Source organism: Gobio gobio (assembly GCF_949357685.1).
Source record: "Gobio gobio genome assembly, chromosome: 19".
Lineage (NCBI taxonomy): Eukaryota > Metazoa > Chordata > Actinopteri > Cypriniformes > Gobionidae > Gobio > Gobio gobio.
The window spans coordinates 27,117,273-27,130,662 of record NC_137112.1 but is presented as its reverse complement, the minus strand read 5'-3'; the positions used below and the strand labels follow the sequence as shown (position 1 = coordinate 27,130,662).

The 13,390-nt window shown below is 38.5% G+C and overlaps 1 protein-coding gene across 1 annotated transcript in view; it reads right to left on the bottom strand.

Annotated features, from left to right (window-relative positions):
- Positions 1-13,390, bottom strand: part of LOC307143504 (uncharacterized protein) — a 237,884-nt gene that overhangs the window by 25,290 nt on the left and 199,204 nt on the right. Inside the window, exons 14-16 of the mRNA XM_079845129.1 lie at positions 6,783-6,897; positions 2,066-2,189; positions 1,799-1,868 (exon numbers count right to left, since the gene is read on the bottom strand). Coding sequence (XP_079701255.1) covers positions 1,799-1,868; positions 2,066-2,189; positions 6,783-6,897 — 309 coding nt within the window. The remainder of the gene's footprint in view (positions 1-1,798; positions 1,869-2,065; positions 2,190-6,782; positions 6,898-13,390) is intronic.

The window sequence follows — 13,390 nt, the reverse complement described above, 5'->3', positions numbered from 1 at the left end:
CATTCTGTCTGATTTTTAAAGAATGTATTTGCAAATTAGGGTGGAAAATAAGTATTTGGTCAATAACAAAAGTTCATCTCAATACTTTGTTATATACCCTTTGTGGGCAATGACAGAGGTCAAACGTTTTCTGTAAGTCTCCACAAGGTTTTTACACACTGTTGCTGGTAGTTTGGCCCATTCCTCCATGCAGATCTCCTCTAGAGCAGTGATGTTTTGGGGCTGTCGCTGGGCAACACGGATTTTCAACACCCTCCAAAGATTTTCTATGGGGTTGAGATCTGGAGACTGGCTAGGCCACTCCAAGACCTTGAAATGCTTCTTACGAAGCCACTCCTTCGTTGCTTGGGCGGTGTGTTTGGGATCATTGTCATGCTGAAAGCCCAGCCACATTTCATCTTCAATGCCCTTGCTGATGGAAGGATGTTTTTACTCAAAATCTCACGATACATGGCCCCATTCATTCTTTCCTTTACACGGATCAGTCGTCCTGGTCCCTTTGCAGAAAAACAGCCCCAAAGCATGATGTTTCCACCCCCATGCTTCACAGTAGGTATGGTGTTCTTTGGATGCAACTCAGCATTCTTTCTCCTCCAAACACGACAAGTTGTACAAGTTGAGACGACCCGCGCATCACTAGTCCCAGCTCTCTGCAGGTCATTCACTAGGTCCCCCTGTGTGGTTCTGGGATTTTTGCTCACCGTTCTGGTATTATCAGTGGTCTTGTATGTCTTCCATTTTCTAATAATTGCTCCCACAGTTGATTTCTTCACACCTAGCTGCTTACCTATTGCAGATTCAGTCTTCCCAGCCTGGTGCAGGTCTACAATTTTGTTTCTGGTGTCCTTTGACAGCTCTTTGGTCTTGGCCATAGTGGGTTTGGAGTCTGACTGTTTGAGGTTGTGGATGGGTGTCTTTTATACTGATAACGAGTTCAAACAGGTGCCATTAATACAGGTAACGAGTGGAGGACAGAGGAGCCTCTTAAAGAAGAAGTTACAGGTCTGTGAGAGCCAGAAATGTAGCTTTTTTGTAGGTGACCAAATACTTTTTTTCCACCATAATTTGCAAATAAATTATTTAAAAATCAGACAATGTGAATTTTTTTGTATTTTTTTTCTCATTCTGTCTCTCATATTTGAAGTGTACCTATGGTGACAATTACAGGCCTCTCTCCTCTTTTTAAGTGGGAGAACTTGCACAATTGGTGGCTGATTAAATACTTTTTACCCCCACTGTAGTATATAAATTATACTAAAATAATATTGAGAAATAGGGCCAGTTGCAAAACATAGCCACTAAGTTAAGAACAAGTCTGACCAACTGGCAATTAGTTAGGGCAAATCAGTTCTACTTTTCTGATTCAAATTAGGCCAATCTACCTGTTGATGTAACTGACTTAAACACTTATAACCAGCAGACGAAAAAAAACAAAACTAGTCTAAGCAGTTTTAATATATTACTAACATATTATATCAATACAGCATTTTTGTTAGATGCATATATATATATTTTTTAAAAAAAATTTTAATACAAAATAACTGACTGAACACCTGTTGAGGACCAATGACTTTTATCAATGCAAAACCTTCCAGCAGTGAATGAACGCATTTTACTTCCTCTGTAATCATTAGTGGCTGCATGATTAATTTGTTACATTTACACACATTCTTCCTCTAATGAGATACTGCAGTTTGAAACCAGTTTTATAGAAAATAACATATTTGAACCTAAAACGCATAGATCGTCACATATTATTAGTCTAAACTCCAACCATCAGGTTAAAATAAGTACCGACCTTGGGATCACAAGCTGAAACGACGAAAATGAGGCCGAAAGCCAGAAAGGACATAAAACTGCTGAAGAACCTGGAAGAGGGGAAAGCAGAGAGGTTGTTGAGTCTGGGAGTTATTGCGATTTATCAAAGCCAGTGTTTTTAATGCACCAAAAGCCTTTTTTATTAGCAGAGTAAAGGGATATGCTGGCTGTGTGAGCGGTGACGGGCTGTAAAAGCTTAAAGAAATGGTCTGTGAAATGATCTGCCAGGGCTGAATCCAGAGTTTACCGTCTGCAGTGCTGTAAGCTCTGGGCTAATGTCCTCCACTGTGAGCTATGGGGCAATAGCCTCGCGCTGATTTTCGCCATCCATTCCACATTCTCTGCCCAGTGTGTGCCAACGAGACCATCGACTGAAACAGAAGGCGACGTTAGGTCATGAAATTAGCACTGCGGGAATCTGATGGCTACATTGTAAGGAGACAATCATAAGATACTTTATTAGATAGGTTTCCCTTTAGAGGATAACATTTGGCCACAGACAGGGAAATGTAACACATTTGTGTGTGTGTATGTATATATATATATTAGTGCTGGGAATCGCTACCAAAAAACCCCGAATTAATCACATTTTTTCTGCAATTAATCATGATTAATCGTGATTAAAAACATTGGAGTTTTTAATATTTTGATATTGTAATAATTTCAGTTACCCTCCAAATTAATGTAGAAACAATTTAAATATAGTATATATTAAATATTATTGTAATGGCATCTTTTTATGAATGAAGGCCAGTATCACTGATACTAATGTCTCTATGAAACATCAATGACGTTACATTACAGTATAACTGAAAGCTACCAATTTTAACATTTATTAGGATTTAAAAAATAACTTTTAATTTAACTTAAAACAATCTTTACATAAACCCATTATAATAAATGTTATATTTACCCATGGCCTTCCCTGTTAGACAGCCTATACTGAATGTAATAGGTATCAAACACCTTTCTTAACTGCATAAATAATAAATGAAATATAGATTAATTCATCATTAAAGCTACAATTTTCTCTCTTCCCGATGTTTTTTGATGAACATTAATCATTCGTGCTGATGTCACTTTAAGATCGGCCGCTGCCGAACATTACGCGGATCTGAAGCGCTGTCACGTGCATTTAATTTTCTCACAAGTTCATTTAAGACGTTTTTTTTTAACTCATTTAAGATTCCTATTATGAGAATACTTGACAAAACTGGCATTTTGGCTAAATTCTCTGTGTTGTTATTGTTTGTTCAAGAGCAAAAGGGAACTCGATGTGTGCATGAGGCTGACGCGAGTCCGTCTGTGCATTGAATGTGTGTGTGTGTGTGTGTCAGGGTGTCCCTCAATGAGCTGACATGAGATGCACCCACACAGACAGGACTTTGACATACAGCGCGTTCTCTTGTGTCTTGTCGTGCTTAGATGGTTTAAAAGCATTTACATGAATAAGAGCGTCATCATATAATGTAACGCTAGGCAATTGCGTTAACGCGTTAAAATCCTGCGTTAACGCGTTAATTTGCCCAGCACTAATATATATATATATATCCAAAATTTTATGTTAAAATGTGTTTTTAATGTAACCTTCACCCTTTACACACTTTGGTCAGTTCAAGAATAATTTATGCTATTGTATATTGTTTATTTGAAAGAATCAAAAGTGAAGTTTTGTGTCTATTCTTGTATTGTTCAACTGATCGAGGTTGATATGGGATTTAAAAGTAATTAGTAATAAGTAATCCAATACTTTTTAGAGAGAGTAATTAGTACAGTAATCTAATTAGTATACTAATCTGATTAGGCACAACATTATGACCAGGCAGGTGAAGTGAATAACACTAATCATCTCTTCATCACCTGTTAGTGGGTGGGATATATTAGGCAGCAGGTGAACATTTTGTCCTCAAAATGTATGTGTTAAAAGCAGGAAAAATGGGAAAGAATAAGGATTTGAGCGAGTTTGACAAGGGCCAAATTGTGTTGGCTAGTGTTGGTCAGAGCATCTCCAAAACTGCAGCTCTTGTGGGGTGTTCCCGGTCTGCAGTGGTCAGTATCTATTAAAAGTGGTCCAAGGAAGGAACAGTGGTGAACCAGTGACAGGGTCATGGGTGGCCAAGGCTCATTGATGCATGTGGGGAGTGAAGGCTGGCTCGTGTGGTCCGATCAAAAAGACGAGCTACTGTAGCTCAAATTGCTCAATAAGTTAATGCTGGTTCTGATAGAAAAGTGTCAGAATACACAGTGCATTGCAGTTTGTTGCGTATGGGACAGCATAGCCACAGTCCAGTCAGGGTGCCCATGCTGACCCCTGTCCACCGCTGAAAGAGCCAACAGTGGGCACGTGAGCATCAGAACTGGACCCCGGAGCAATGGAAGAAGGTCTGGTCTGATGAATCATGTTTTCTTTTACATCACATGGATGGCTGGGTGCGTGTGTGTCACTTACCTGGGGAACACATGGCACCAGGAGGCATTGTGATGCTTTGGGCAATGTTCTGCTGGGAAACCTTGTGTCCTGCCATCCATGGATGTTACTTTGACACATACCACCAACCTAAGCATTGTTTCAGACCATGTACACTCTTTCATGGAAACGGTATTCCCTGGTGGCTGTGGTTTCTTTCAGCAGGATAATGTGCCTACCACAAGGCACAAATGGTTCAGGAATGGTTTGAGGAGCACAACGAGTTTGAGGTGTTGACTTGGCCTCCAAATTCCCCAGATCTCAATCCAGTCGAGCATCTGTGGGATGTGCTGAACCAAAGTCCGATCCATGGAGGGTGCCAGATATCACAGCACACCTTCTGGGGTCTAGTGGAGTCCATGTCTCGACGGGTCAGGGCTGTTTTGACAGCAAAAGGGGGACCAACACATATTCGTCATAATTAATGTTATGTCTGATCGGAGTATATATGTATGTATAAATAACCTGAACTTCACATTTGCAAGAATCATGAACTCTGACTGCAGGATGTTTTATATCTGATGACATTCCAGGTAATATTTAGTCTATGCATGGCTACATTTCTCTCTCTGACCTTAATCTCATTATTTAAGTTAAGAATAATTCGTCTTTTCAATGAACCTGCTCTGCAGCGTCATAGTTACTCCATACAATCTCTTCCTTACACAATACTGATTCACACTAGCAACTAATAGCCAGATGTGAGATTACACTCACTCAACACTAACAGATGGAATATGTCACATGCAACTCACTGTAATGTGCTACAGAGGCTATTTGAATTCATACCGTGGTGAGCCATGGGTTGGACATAATTCACACTGACACCCTCGGCTGAGAGCTTTGCTGGACTGGGCCCAGAAACGGGCTGATAGATGCCGCAGACAGTGTAACAGAGGCAAGAGCAGTAGGAGTCAGGACTGGACACACATAACCTCCAGTGGAGGCTGTGGCCATGTGTAGGACACACTGACGACTAGGATTCAGCTATAATAATGCTACTCCATGGCAACTGATCAATTGTTTCACAGAATATTTATTTTCTTCTTTTTTAAAACCTTTTAGGAGCAGACATTTCAATATATTTGTTGCATATATAATCTAATAAATAAATTAATATACAAATAAGACATTAATAAATAAAACTTAAATGTAGACAATATATACACGTGGCCCTTGTTTGCTTTCATAATATATGTTCCTGATTCCTGTTAATATACTGTAAGTTCCTTATTTTAAATAAATACATAATGATCTTTTTAATCTTTCATTAAAATGTTTATAGTTGGTCTTTGCAGTTACTTGAAAATTAGCTTAAATACCCGTGTTCTTGAACACCCATTTTTCAAAATCCAAACAATCTAAAATATATATATATATATATATTGTTTTGAAAATTCACTTGTAATTTGTCTCTATGGGCTGCGTCCAAAATCGCTTACTCTCTTGAGTAGGTACTTATTTTGAATAAGAAATTACTTCACGACTGCTAAAAAAGTATGTAGTATAAGTGTGTGTAGCATAGACCGTAAAAAAATATGGACGACTTGACTTTTTTGGCTTCCGCTGAAGAAAACTGAAGGTCCGAATATGGTACTGACATCTTGTGCAGATTTGGGACCGAGTCTGCGCAGTAGAGAGCAGGAAGTCGAGCCGCGATATCAAAAGCCGCCCACACTCTCACAGATGCACAACAATTCATAATGTTGGTGTGAAATAAACAGTTATGGAAATGAAGAAATTAAAGCTAAAGCTCCAATCGCCTCCGGAAAATGCAGAAAAAAGTCAGTTAGTGCCTCAGTGACAACTTCACTCAGAAAAGCCGTCAATCTCAGCTGTCAATCATGACGTCACACACCCCGTTTTTATAGCATCAAATAACTAACACTTGAATTGAAATCATCGTGATAAAAACTGCCTAAAATGACAGAAACCAACTTTGGGAAAAAATCACCAACCACCTGGGGGCGACCGAGGCGCGGAGGCTTCAGATATTTACAGGAGTGCTGCAGGCTTGGTGTGTAGTATGAATGTAATCTGGACGTACTGCATTCGCCATGCTGTCATTATCATGTGACCTACCAGCGTCAATTACGTCGCTTAACTGTCGTTCGCAAATCCTCTCCCGTGGCCTCATGGGATAGTAAAGTGTCAGAATCTCACCAAAAGTATTAGGTCATCCTGATACCTTATGCCTACTCTTTTATGAGTTCTTTGAATTCGGACATAATTATTTTGTCACATGCTATTTTTCACCTACTATATAGTAGGAAAGAATGCCATTTTGGATGCAGCCAGGTTGTGATTTTAAAGATGCACTCAATTTTTCCTCAAAACATTTTTACCCTTGAAGAAATGATTCGATCTTTATATACACACACACACATACACTTGTACAATGACAAAGTGTCCTGATAAATACATAGGTAGTTTTTATATATATAAAAATATACATGCATGATGAAGCATTTAAAGCATAATATAATGATAAACTCACTTGTGTGCTTCATGGCTGTGCCCATCACGAGGAAGCTCACAGTTACACTGATGGTGATGAAGATCTGAATCAGCTCTGCCACCCATGAGAACCGGCTATACCTCTGTGTTATGACCTGTGGAACAGCACACCACATCAGATTTCAATTACCAACAACTCTATGCAGATTTCAGCTGTGGAATAGTCCAAAGTTTTGTTTGCTGAAGCGGTTATACCACCAGGTCACCACTAGATGGCGCCATTTGTCTTTTTGAGCACAAATGAACTGGCAACTCAAGTTTAAGGGACTGCATTGGGCATATAGCAGTTCATCTGCACCATTAGGTCTGTTTGTTTAAAAGAATACTGAAAGAATAATAACATGATAAAACCCTTTACGCACAACTAAAATAATCAGAAATCATAAAATCGCAATGTGATCCACAATCCCACAAAAACCGCCAAGCCAAGGCGAGTCATATATCTGATCAAGAGCAAACCTATTGACATTTAAAAACCCCCGTCTTCTTCTCACCTTTCCAGAAGAATCAGTTCAGAGGATCTGCTTGAGGTCACATTTACTGTAGAGGTGAGGTTTTAAAGGTCAGCACTGCCTTAAACAGATCATTATGCCATATTTTTGGGCTAACAGAACAAAAAAAAAACAGAACTTTGTGCTCAAAAGGGCTTTGAGCTTGAGGGCAAAGGCACTGCACGTTGAAAAACGCAACTTGTGGAAAACATTTTGATTGTAAAAGTCGTTTTTTGCCCATCAATAAAACAGGATTTAACTCAAAACGGGCTGTGTGTGGGCTAGGAAATTTGGGTCTTTCCAAGTATAGTCTTTCTGTCTTCTGTTCTCATTCGTGTGCGAGTGCCCTGATCTCTTTGTGGTTGGCGGTTCTGACTCATATCTGACATTTCAATCTTTCAGCCCGTCTCTGGAATCTCAAGCCCTGCACACCATCCCTGGGCTCTTTTCATGTGCTTCTCTCCATCGCCTCTGCGTGCTAAGAAATATTTTTGGTATTTCAGCTCTGATATGCCAAATCTGGTTCTTCTGGCTCATATTACTTTGAGAAATCTTTATAATGAAATTGCCTAAGACACAGATTTGTCAGTAGAAGGGTTGAGCAATAAAATGAAAAAGTTGTAGATTCATCATTTTCAGCCTTTTATTTTATATAAACACAGCATATATAGGCCTACCTATAAACATATGGTCACTGTGATTTTGCAAAGAAAGACCTGTTCCTGGATCAACTCATTTAGTTGATCCTGGAACATTCTTGTCTGAAAATTTTGTCTAAACCCTAATCCCTACCCATAATGTATCCCTAAAAATGATAGGTGAATAACACTGATGTAAAGCACCTAACCCTGGTTGTAAGTCTAAACTTGACATAAAACAAACTTGTCCCTCAAATCTGATTGGTAGATTGGAATGTTGTTACATGTTGTACTTGGTGAAATCACATTCACCATATAGATCAGTCAATATTTGCTTTGAATTTTTTTTTAAGAGCTAAATCACAGTGGATGAATGGATAGTATTCATATACCATATTATACTCTAATTTACCCTCAAAGAATACTACGGTAAAATCATGGAATCATGGTGCATTTCCAATTTAATTCATGGTGCATTTTTTTTCTTTTAAACTTTTGTTAGAGTCATCAACCATAAAGCAAGTTCAAAGTACTGATTAATTTGGATCAATCTCCTAACCAGAATATTCATGTTCATTCACCATATACACAATGATACACCAAACATCTGCACCATGACAAGAGATGCCAAAGGCCAAGTCCGTTCCTTTAGAAGAGCTCTGCTGCCCTGGGTCAACTGCTCTGGAAAAGTTTCGAGGGGCTGGTCAGCCTAAAAAAAAGAAGAGCAAATGGAGTGGTATAGGGAGCCAAAAGTCAGCAGAGAGGAGACTCAACGCCTCACTGCCCCTAAATTAGATCACAAATTCTCGCTCATGGCACAGTCTCACCACTGGCCCCTCAGGCAAAAGACTGCACATTATTGTTTAATACTTTGCTTCTGTTCTGCTGCCACCGAATACTCTCTCACACAGGGATTAAAGCACATTCACATCTGAATTAAAGGGCCATACGCTAATCAAGACTGGGGGGAAAATCTGAAAAACAGCAGATACTGATTTCTAGAAAACACTATTACAACCAAATTAATTTACTCACCCTTGTGTTGTTTTTAAACCTGTATGGTTTTCTTTCTTTATCAGAACACAAAAGGCGAAATCTAGTAACCGGTGCAAATATGCACAGAGATCAAATACCAAAATATCAGTTTGTTTGTTAAACAAAGACTTGGAATATACTTGTATGATGCTTTTTGGAGCTTGACAGTCACTCTGCTTCTGGTATACATTAGTATAATCTACAAGTATACATTACAGATCACAAGTTTGGGGTCAACAAGATTTGTTTATATTAAATTAATACTTTTATATTTATTCAATTGATCAAAACTGACATTTATATTGTTATTAATGATTTCTATTTCAAATCAATGCTGTTCTTTTGAACATTCTATTCGTCAAATAATCCTGAAAAAAAGTATCAGTTTCCACAAAAATATTATGCAGCACTGTTTTAGCAATTATTGATATTTTAAGAAATGTTTCTTGAGCACCAAATCAGTATATTAGAATAATCTCTGAAGGATTATGAGACACTGAAGACTGGAATGCAGCTTTGATGAGCATAAGATACTTTGTTAAAGGGTACATAACACACACAGTTTCTGCCAATCTCATGTTAATCTTGAGTACCTATAGAGTAGTACTGCATCCTTCATATCTCAGAAGAGTCTTTATTTTTATCATATTTATTAAAGACAGATACGCTGTACCGAAAACAGCCGAGCTCGTGCAGGTGTGCAGTGGGCGGAGCTAAAGAGTCACAAGCACACACAACCACGATTTCTTTTTTGAAATCATGGCATTATCCCTGGATAACTTGTGATTCGTGTTAACATTATGTGCACATTTACGCGGCGATTGCCAACAAAACACATTTGATGCAGTTCACTCACCGCCTGCGGTTTCGACTTATGACCGGGAACAAACAAACTCACTTGCAGGACTCTGTTGCTGTTCTGGGAAAACAAACTGCACCCACTGTTTCCTTAACGCTGGGTTATTTGGGAAGCTGAACAAGGTTATTTTTCCCTCACAACCAGAAACACACTTCTTTTAGTGACATTGTTGATTTCGTGGTCTAAAAACAAAATGCCAGCGTTGCCAATGGCTTCCGTAACCTGAACAAAGCTTGTTGATGTGCTCGCTCGGCATGCGCTTATCCGGGAGAAGTGCCCATACAAGCAATTTTGCCTCACACAGGCCCATCCGGAAGGAGTGTATTTGGCACTGTCCTACGTCCAACAAATTTTTTGAAATTTTGGCCATGTTTAGCATGAGAATCCAACTCTTTAACATTGTAAATAAGTCAGAATGATTGAAATAGCATTAGACCATAACACCCCCCCCCCCCCCCCCCCACCGAACCTCAAACTTTTGAACAGTAGTGTATGCATATCATACAGGTTTTGATGCATGAGGGTGAATAAATGACTGAATTTTCCTTTTTAGACAAACCATTTACTTCTGAAATCTAAACAGAAAAACGTGGCTGCTGTTATCAGCTTTTTTGATTTAGACAAACACCTGGTAACGGAACCAATGATGGATGATGTGATGAGTGTGCCAAAAATGAGCATAAATAAAACATGATCTACATTAAAAAAAACATTGAGATGCAGGCGATTTGGGTGCTTATCTAGTTTAGGGTTAAAGGGATATAACATCACTGCATCATAAATTTGGGATGTTTCCATGCAAATTAGGATTCTAAAGTTTCACCATCTCACCCTTAGGAGGAGAGACTATTTATATCCTTGATGCGGTGCATATGAAATTGTCAGCTTGATACACTCCATCTCAGGAAACCCATGAAAAGGTTGTCTACGTATAAATAGAAACAAGCAGATACGCTACAAACCCCTGCCACTGTGCTCCTCAGAGCATGATCACAACTTTTCAGAAATGTTCTGTAAACTTTGCTGAAGTTTACAAACCACAGACGGGTCTTCCGTTGTGATTAAACTGTCAGGCTTCACAGAACACAGTTCAAGCTGTATGTATACTGTATGCATTTTATATATTTTTAATTTGGGTGTCCTTTCATAAATAACCTCACGCCTGGAGCGCATGCCATTAAACATGCTACTATAAACGTGCCAATTCCCTTAAACTACCTGATGTTCCAGGCCGTTTATAGATGGTTTTAAAGAAATAGTTCACCCACATAATTATGTACTCACCCTCACATCAATCCACAAAAAAGCTTTTAAAAAGGTCCCAATAAAATCATCATAAAAGTGGTCTATACGTGTCATATATTCAAAGTCTTCAAAAGTCATATAATAGTCATACTGAATGTGTGAGGAACAGACTTGTATGTTATTCATGAATTAGTTAACCTCGAGAACAGTCTGATTAATGAATAAATCAATCAATCATTCTTTGCGAACTGGATCAATTGACTCTTTGATCCGACTCAAAAGTCCAATTCATTCACAAATCGGATGTTGCTACTCTCAGGACAATGAATGAACAAGCAGATTTAGATTTAAATTTCTATTAAATTGTCTGTTCATCAAACAAAACTACTGAGTACTTTCAGAGGACTGGGAATATAGAATATAGACTACTATTAATGAGCTTTTCTGTTTTTGTGAAGCTTGAATGCTTAAAGGGAGGGTTCACCCAAAAATGAATTTACTCACCCTCAAGCCATCCTAGGTGTATATGACATTCTTCTTTCAGATGAACACAACCAGAGTTATTGAAAACAATCATTGCTCTTCCAAGCATTATAATGCCAAAAAAGTGCATCCATCCATCATAAAAGCACTCTATACGGGGGTATTTCTCCAGGGGGTTAATAAAGGCCTTCTGAAGCAAAGCGATGTGTTTTTTAAAAGAAAAATATCCATATTTAAAACTAAAACAACTAGCTTCCGGCAGATGACCGTACGCAAATCGACTTACGCTAAAAGAGTAACCCATGACATGATGTAGGAGTAGCGTAAGCTTTGATGGCACTTGTGGTTAAAACAAATAGGGCTGGGCAACAATCTCAAGCTCCTCTTCTCTAAAATCGAAATCCTCCAACGTTTCTCTATTAAAATTCTCGTTTTAGACTTCTAATTCGTGACCGGTGTTTTGTTTTGCACCATCCTCTACGCTTCCACGTTCCTCTTTTGCTGTAAATCGATGTATACGCCATCTGTCGGAAGCTAGTTACATTAATTAAGTTTTAAATATGAATATTTTTCTTACACAAACGCGTTTCGCAAACACAAATCGCGTTTAATGATGGATGGATGGAGGTTTTTTTTTGGGGCTTCAAAATCTCAACCTCCATTTACTGCCATTATAAAGCTTGGAAAGAGCCAGGACATTTTTTAATATAACTCTGATTGTATTCATCATATACACATAGAATGGCTTGAGGGTGAGTAAATCATGGGGTTATTTTTATTTTTGGGTGAACTATACCTTTAAGTTCCCTTTCATTTAAAATGCATAAGAAAAAAAACCCTGAGTAAAATAGTAATAAATTCTCCTGTTTTGAAGCAAGTAAGTCACAAGGGTTTGGAACAACATAAGTTAATAATGACCTTTTGCATAACGTGACCTTTTTATAAATGCAAGGAGCATTTCTTAGGGGTCTGTAAAATTTCAAGCGCCTCATAGGATTGCAGAAGAATACAGGAAAAGCTCTGTGACAAAAAAAGTAACAAAAGTATCAGAGCAACAACACAACACATTTTCACTGTTCCAGCACAAATTTTAGGATTACAGAGAACTGTAGCGTTTCTGATCTCTCAATGACTCAAAGCAAATGCCAACCTTTTGGGCTGCGGTGGAGAAAAATTTCACTAGCAGCTACAGAAATCAACACAATTTCCTTAACAAGGATGAGATGAACTTTAGATTAAAAGCAGCATGTTCTTTTGACAAAACCCTTTATCATTAATCACTTTGTTTGAAACTTCCAATAAACAGTCATAATTTATATGCCATCCATTCTTATCGCTTCTGTTTAAACACATTGAAACGACATCTTAAAGGTTCTAGTTCGGAGCCAAACTCAAGGTCAGCTCAAAGCTTTGAACAGATAGAGGAGTTGAGATTGATGGCAGTTGTGAGGTCAGAGCCAGCTCATCATTATGCTAATCATCTCTAAGACAAAAGATCCTTAGCATTGATCCTCTGTTCAAACAGTGGTGGACACAGGTTGAACAAATTTACACTGTAGATGTGAACGTTCAGCTGAGTGATGAGCGATAGAATGATAGATAGAACAATAAAACACACGTTTCATCGCAAATCTGACAACAAATATGCATCTATAATATGGAACTCATTGACAGAGTTAGGCTAATATATGCTTCTGTCAATAGATACGCATTCTGGTTCCCCTAAACCAGGGGTGTCCAAACTCAGTCCTGGAGGGCCACTGTCCTGCAGAGTTTAGCTCTTACTTGCCTCAACACACCTGTCTGGAAGTTTCTATATGCCTAATAAGACCTTGAT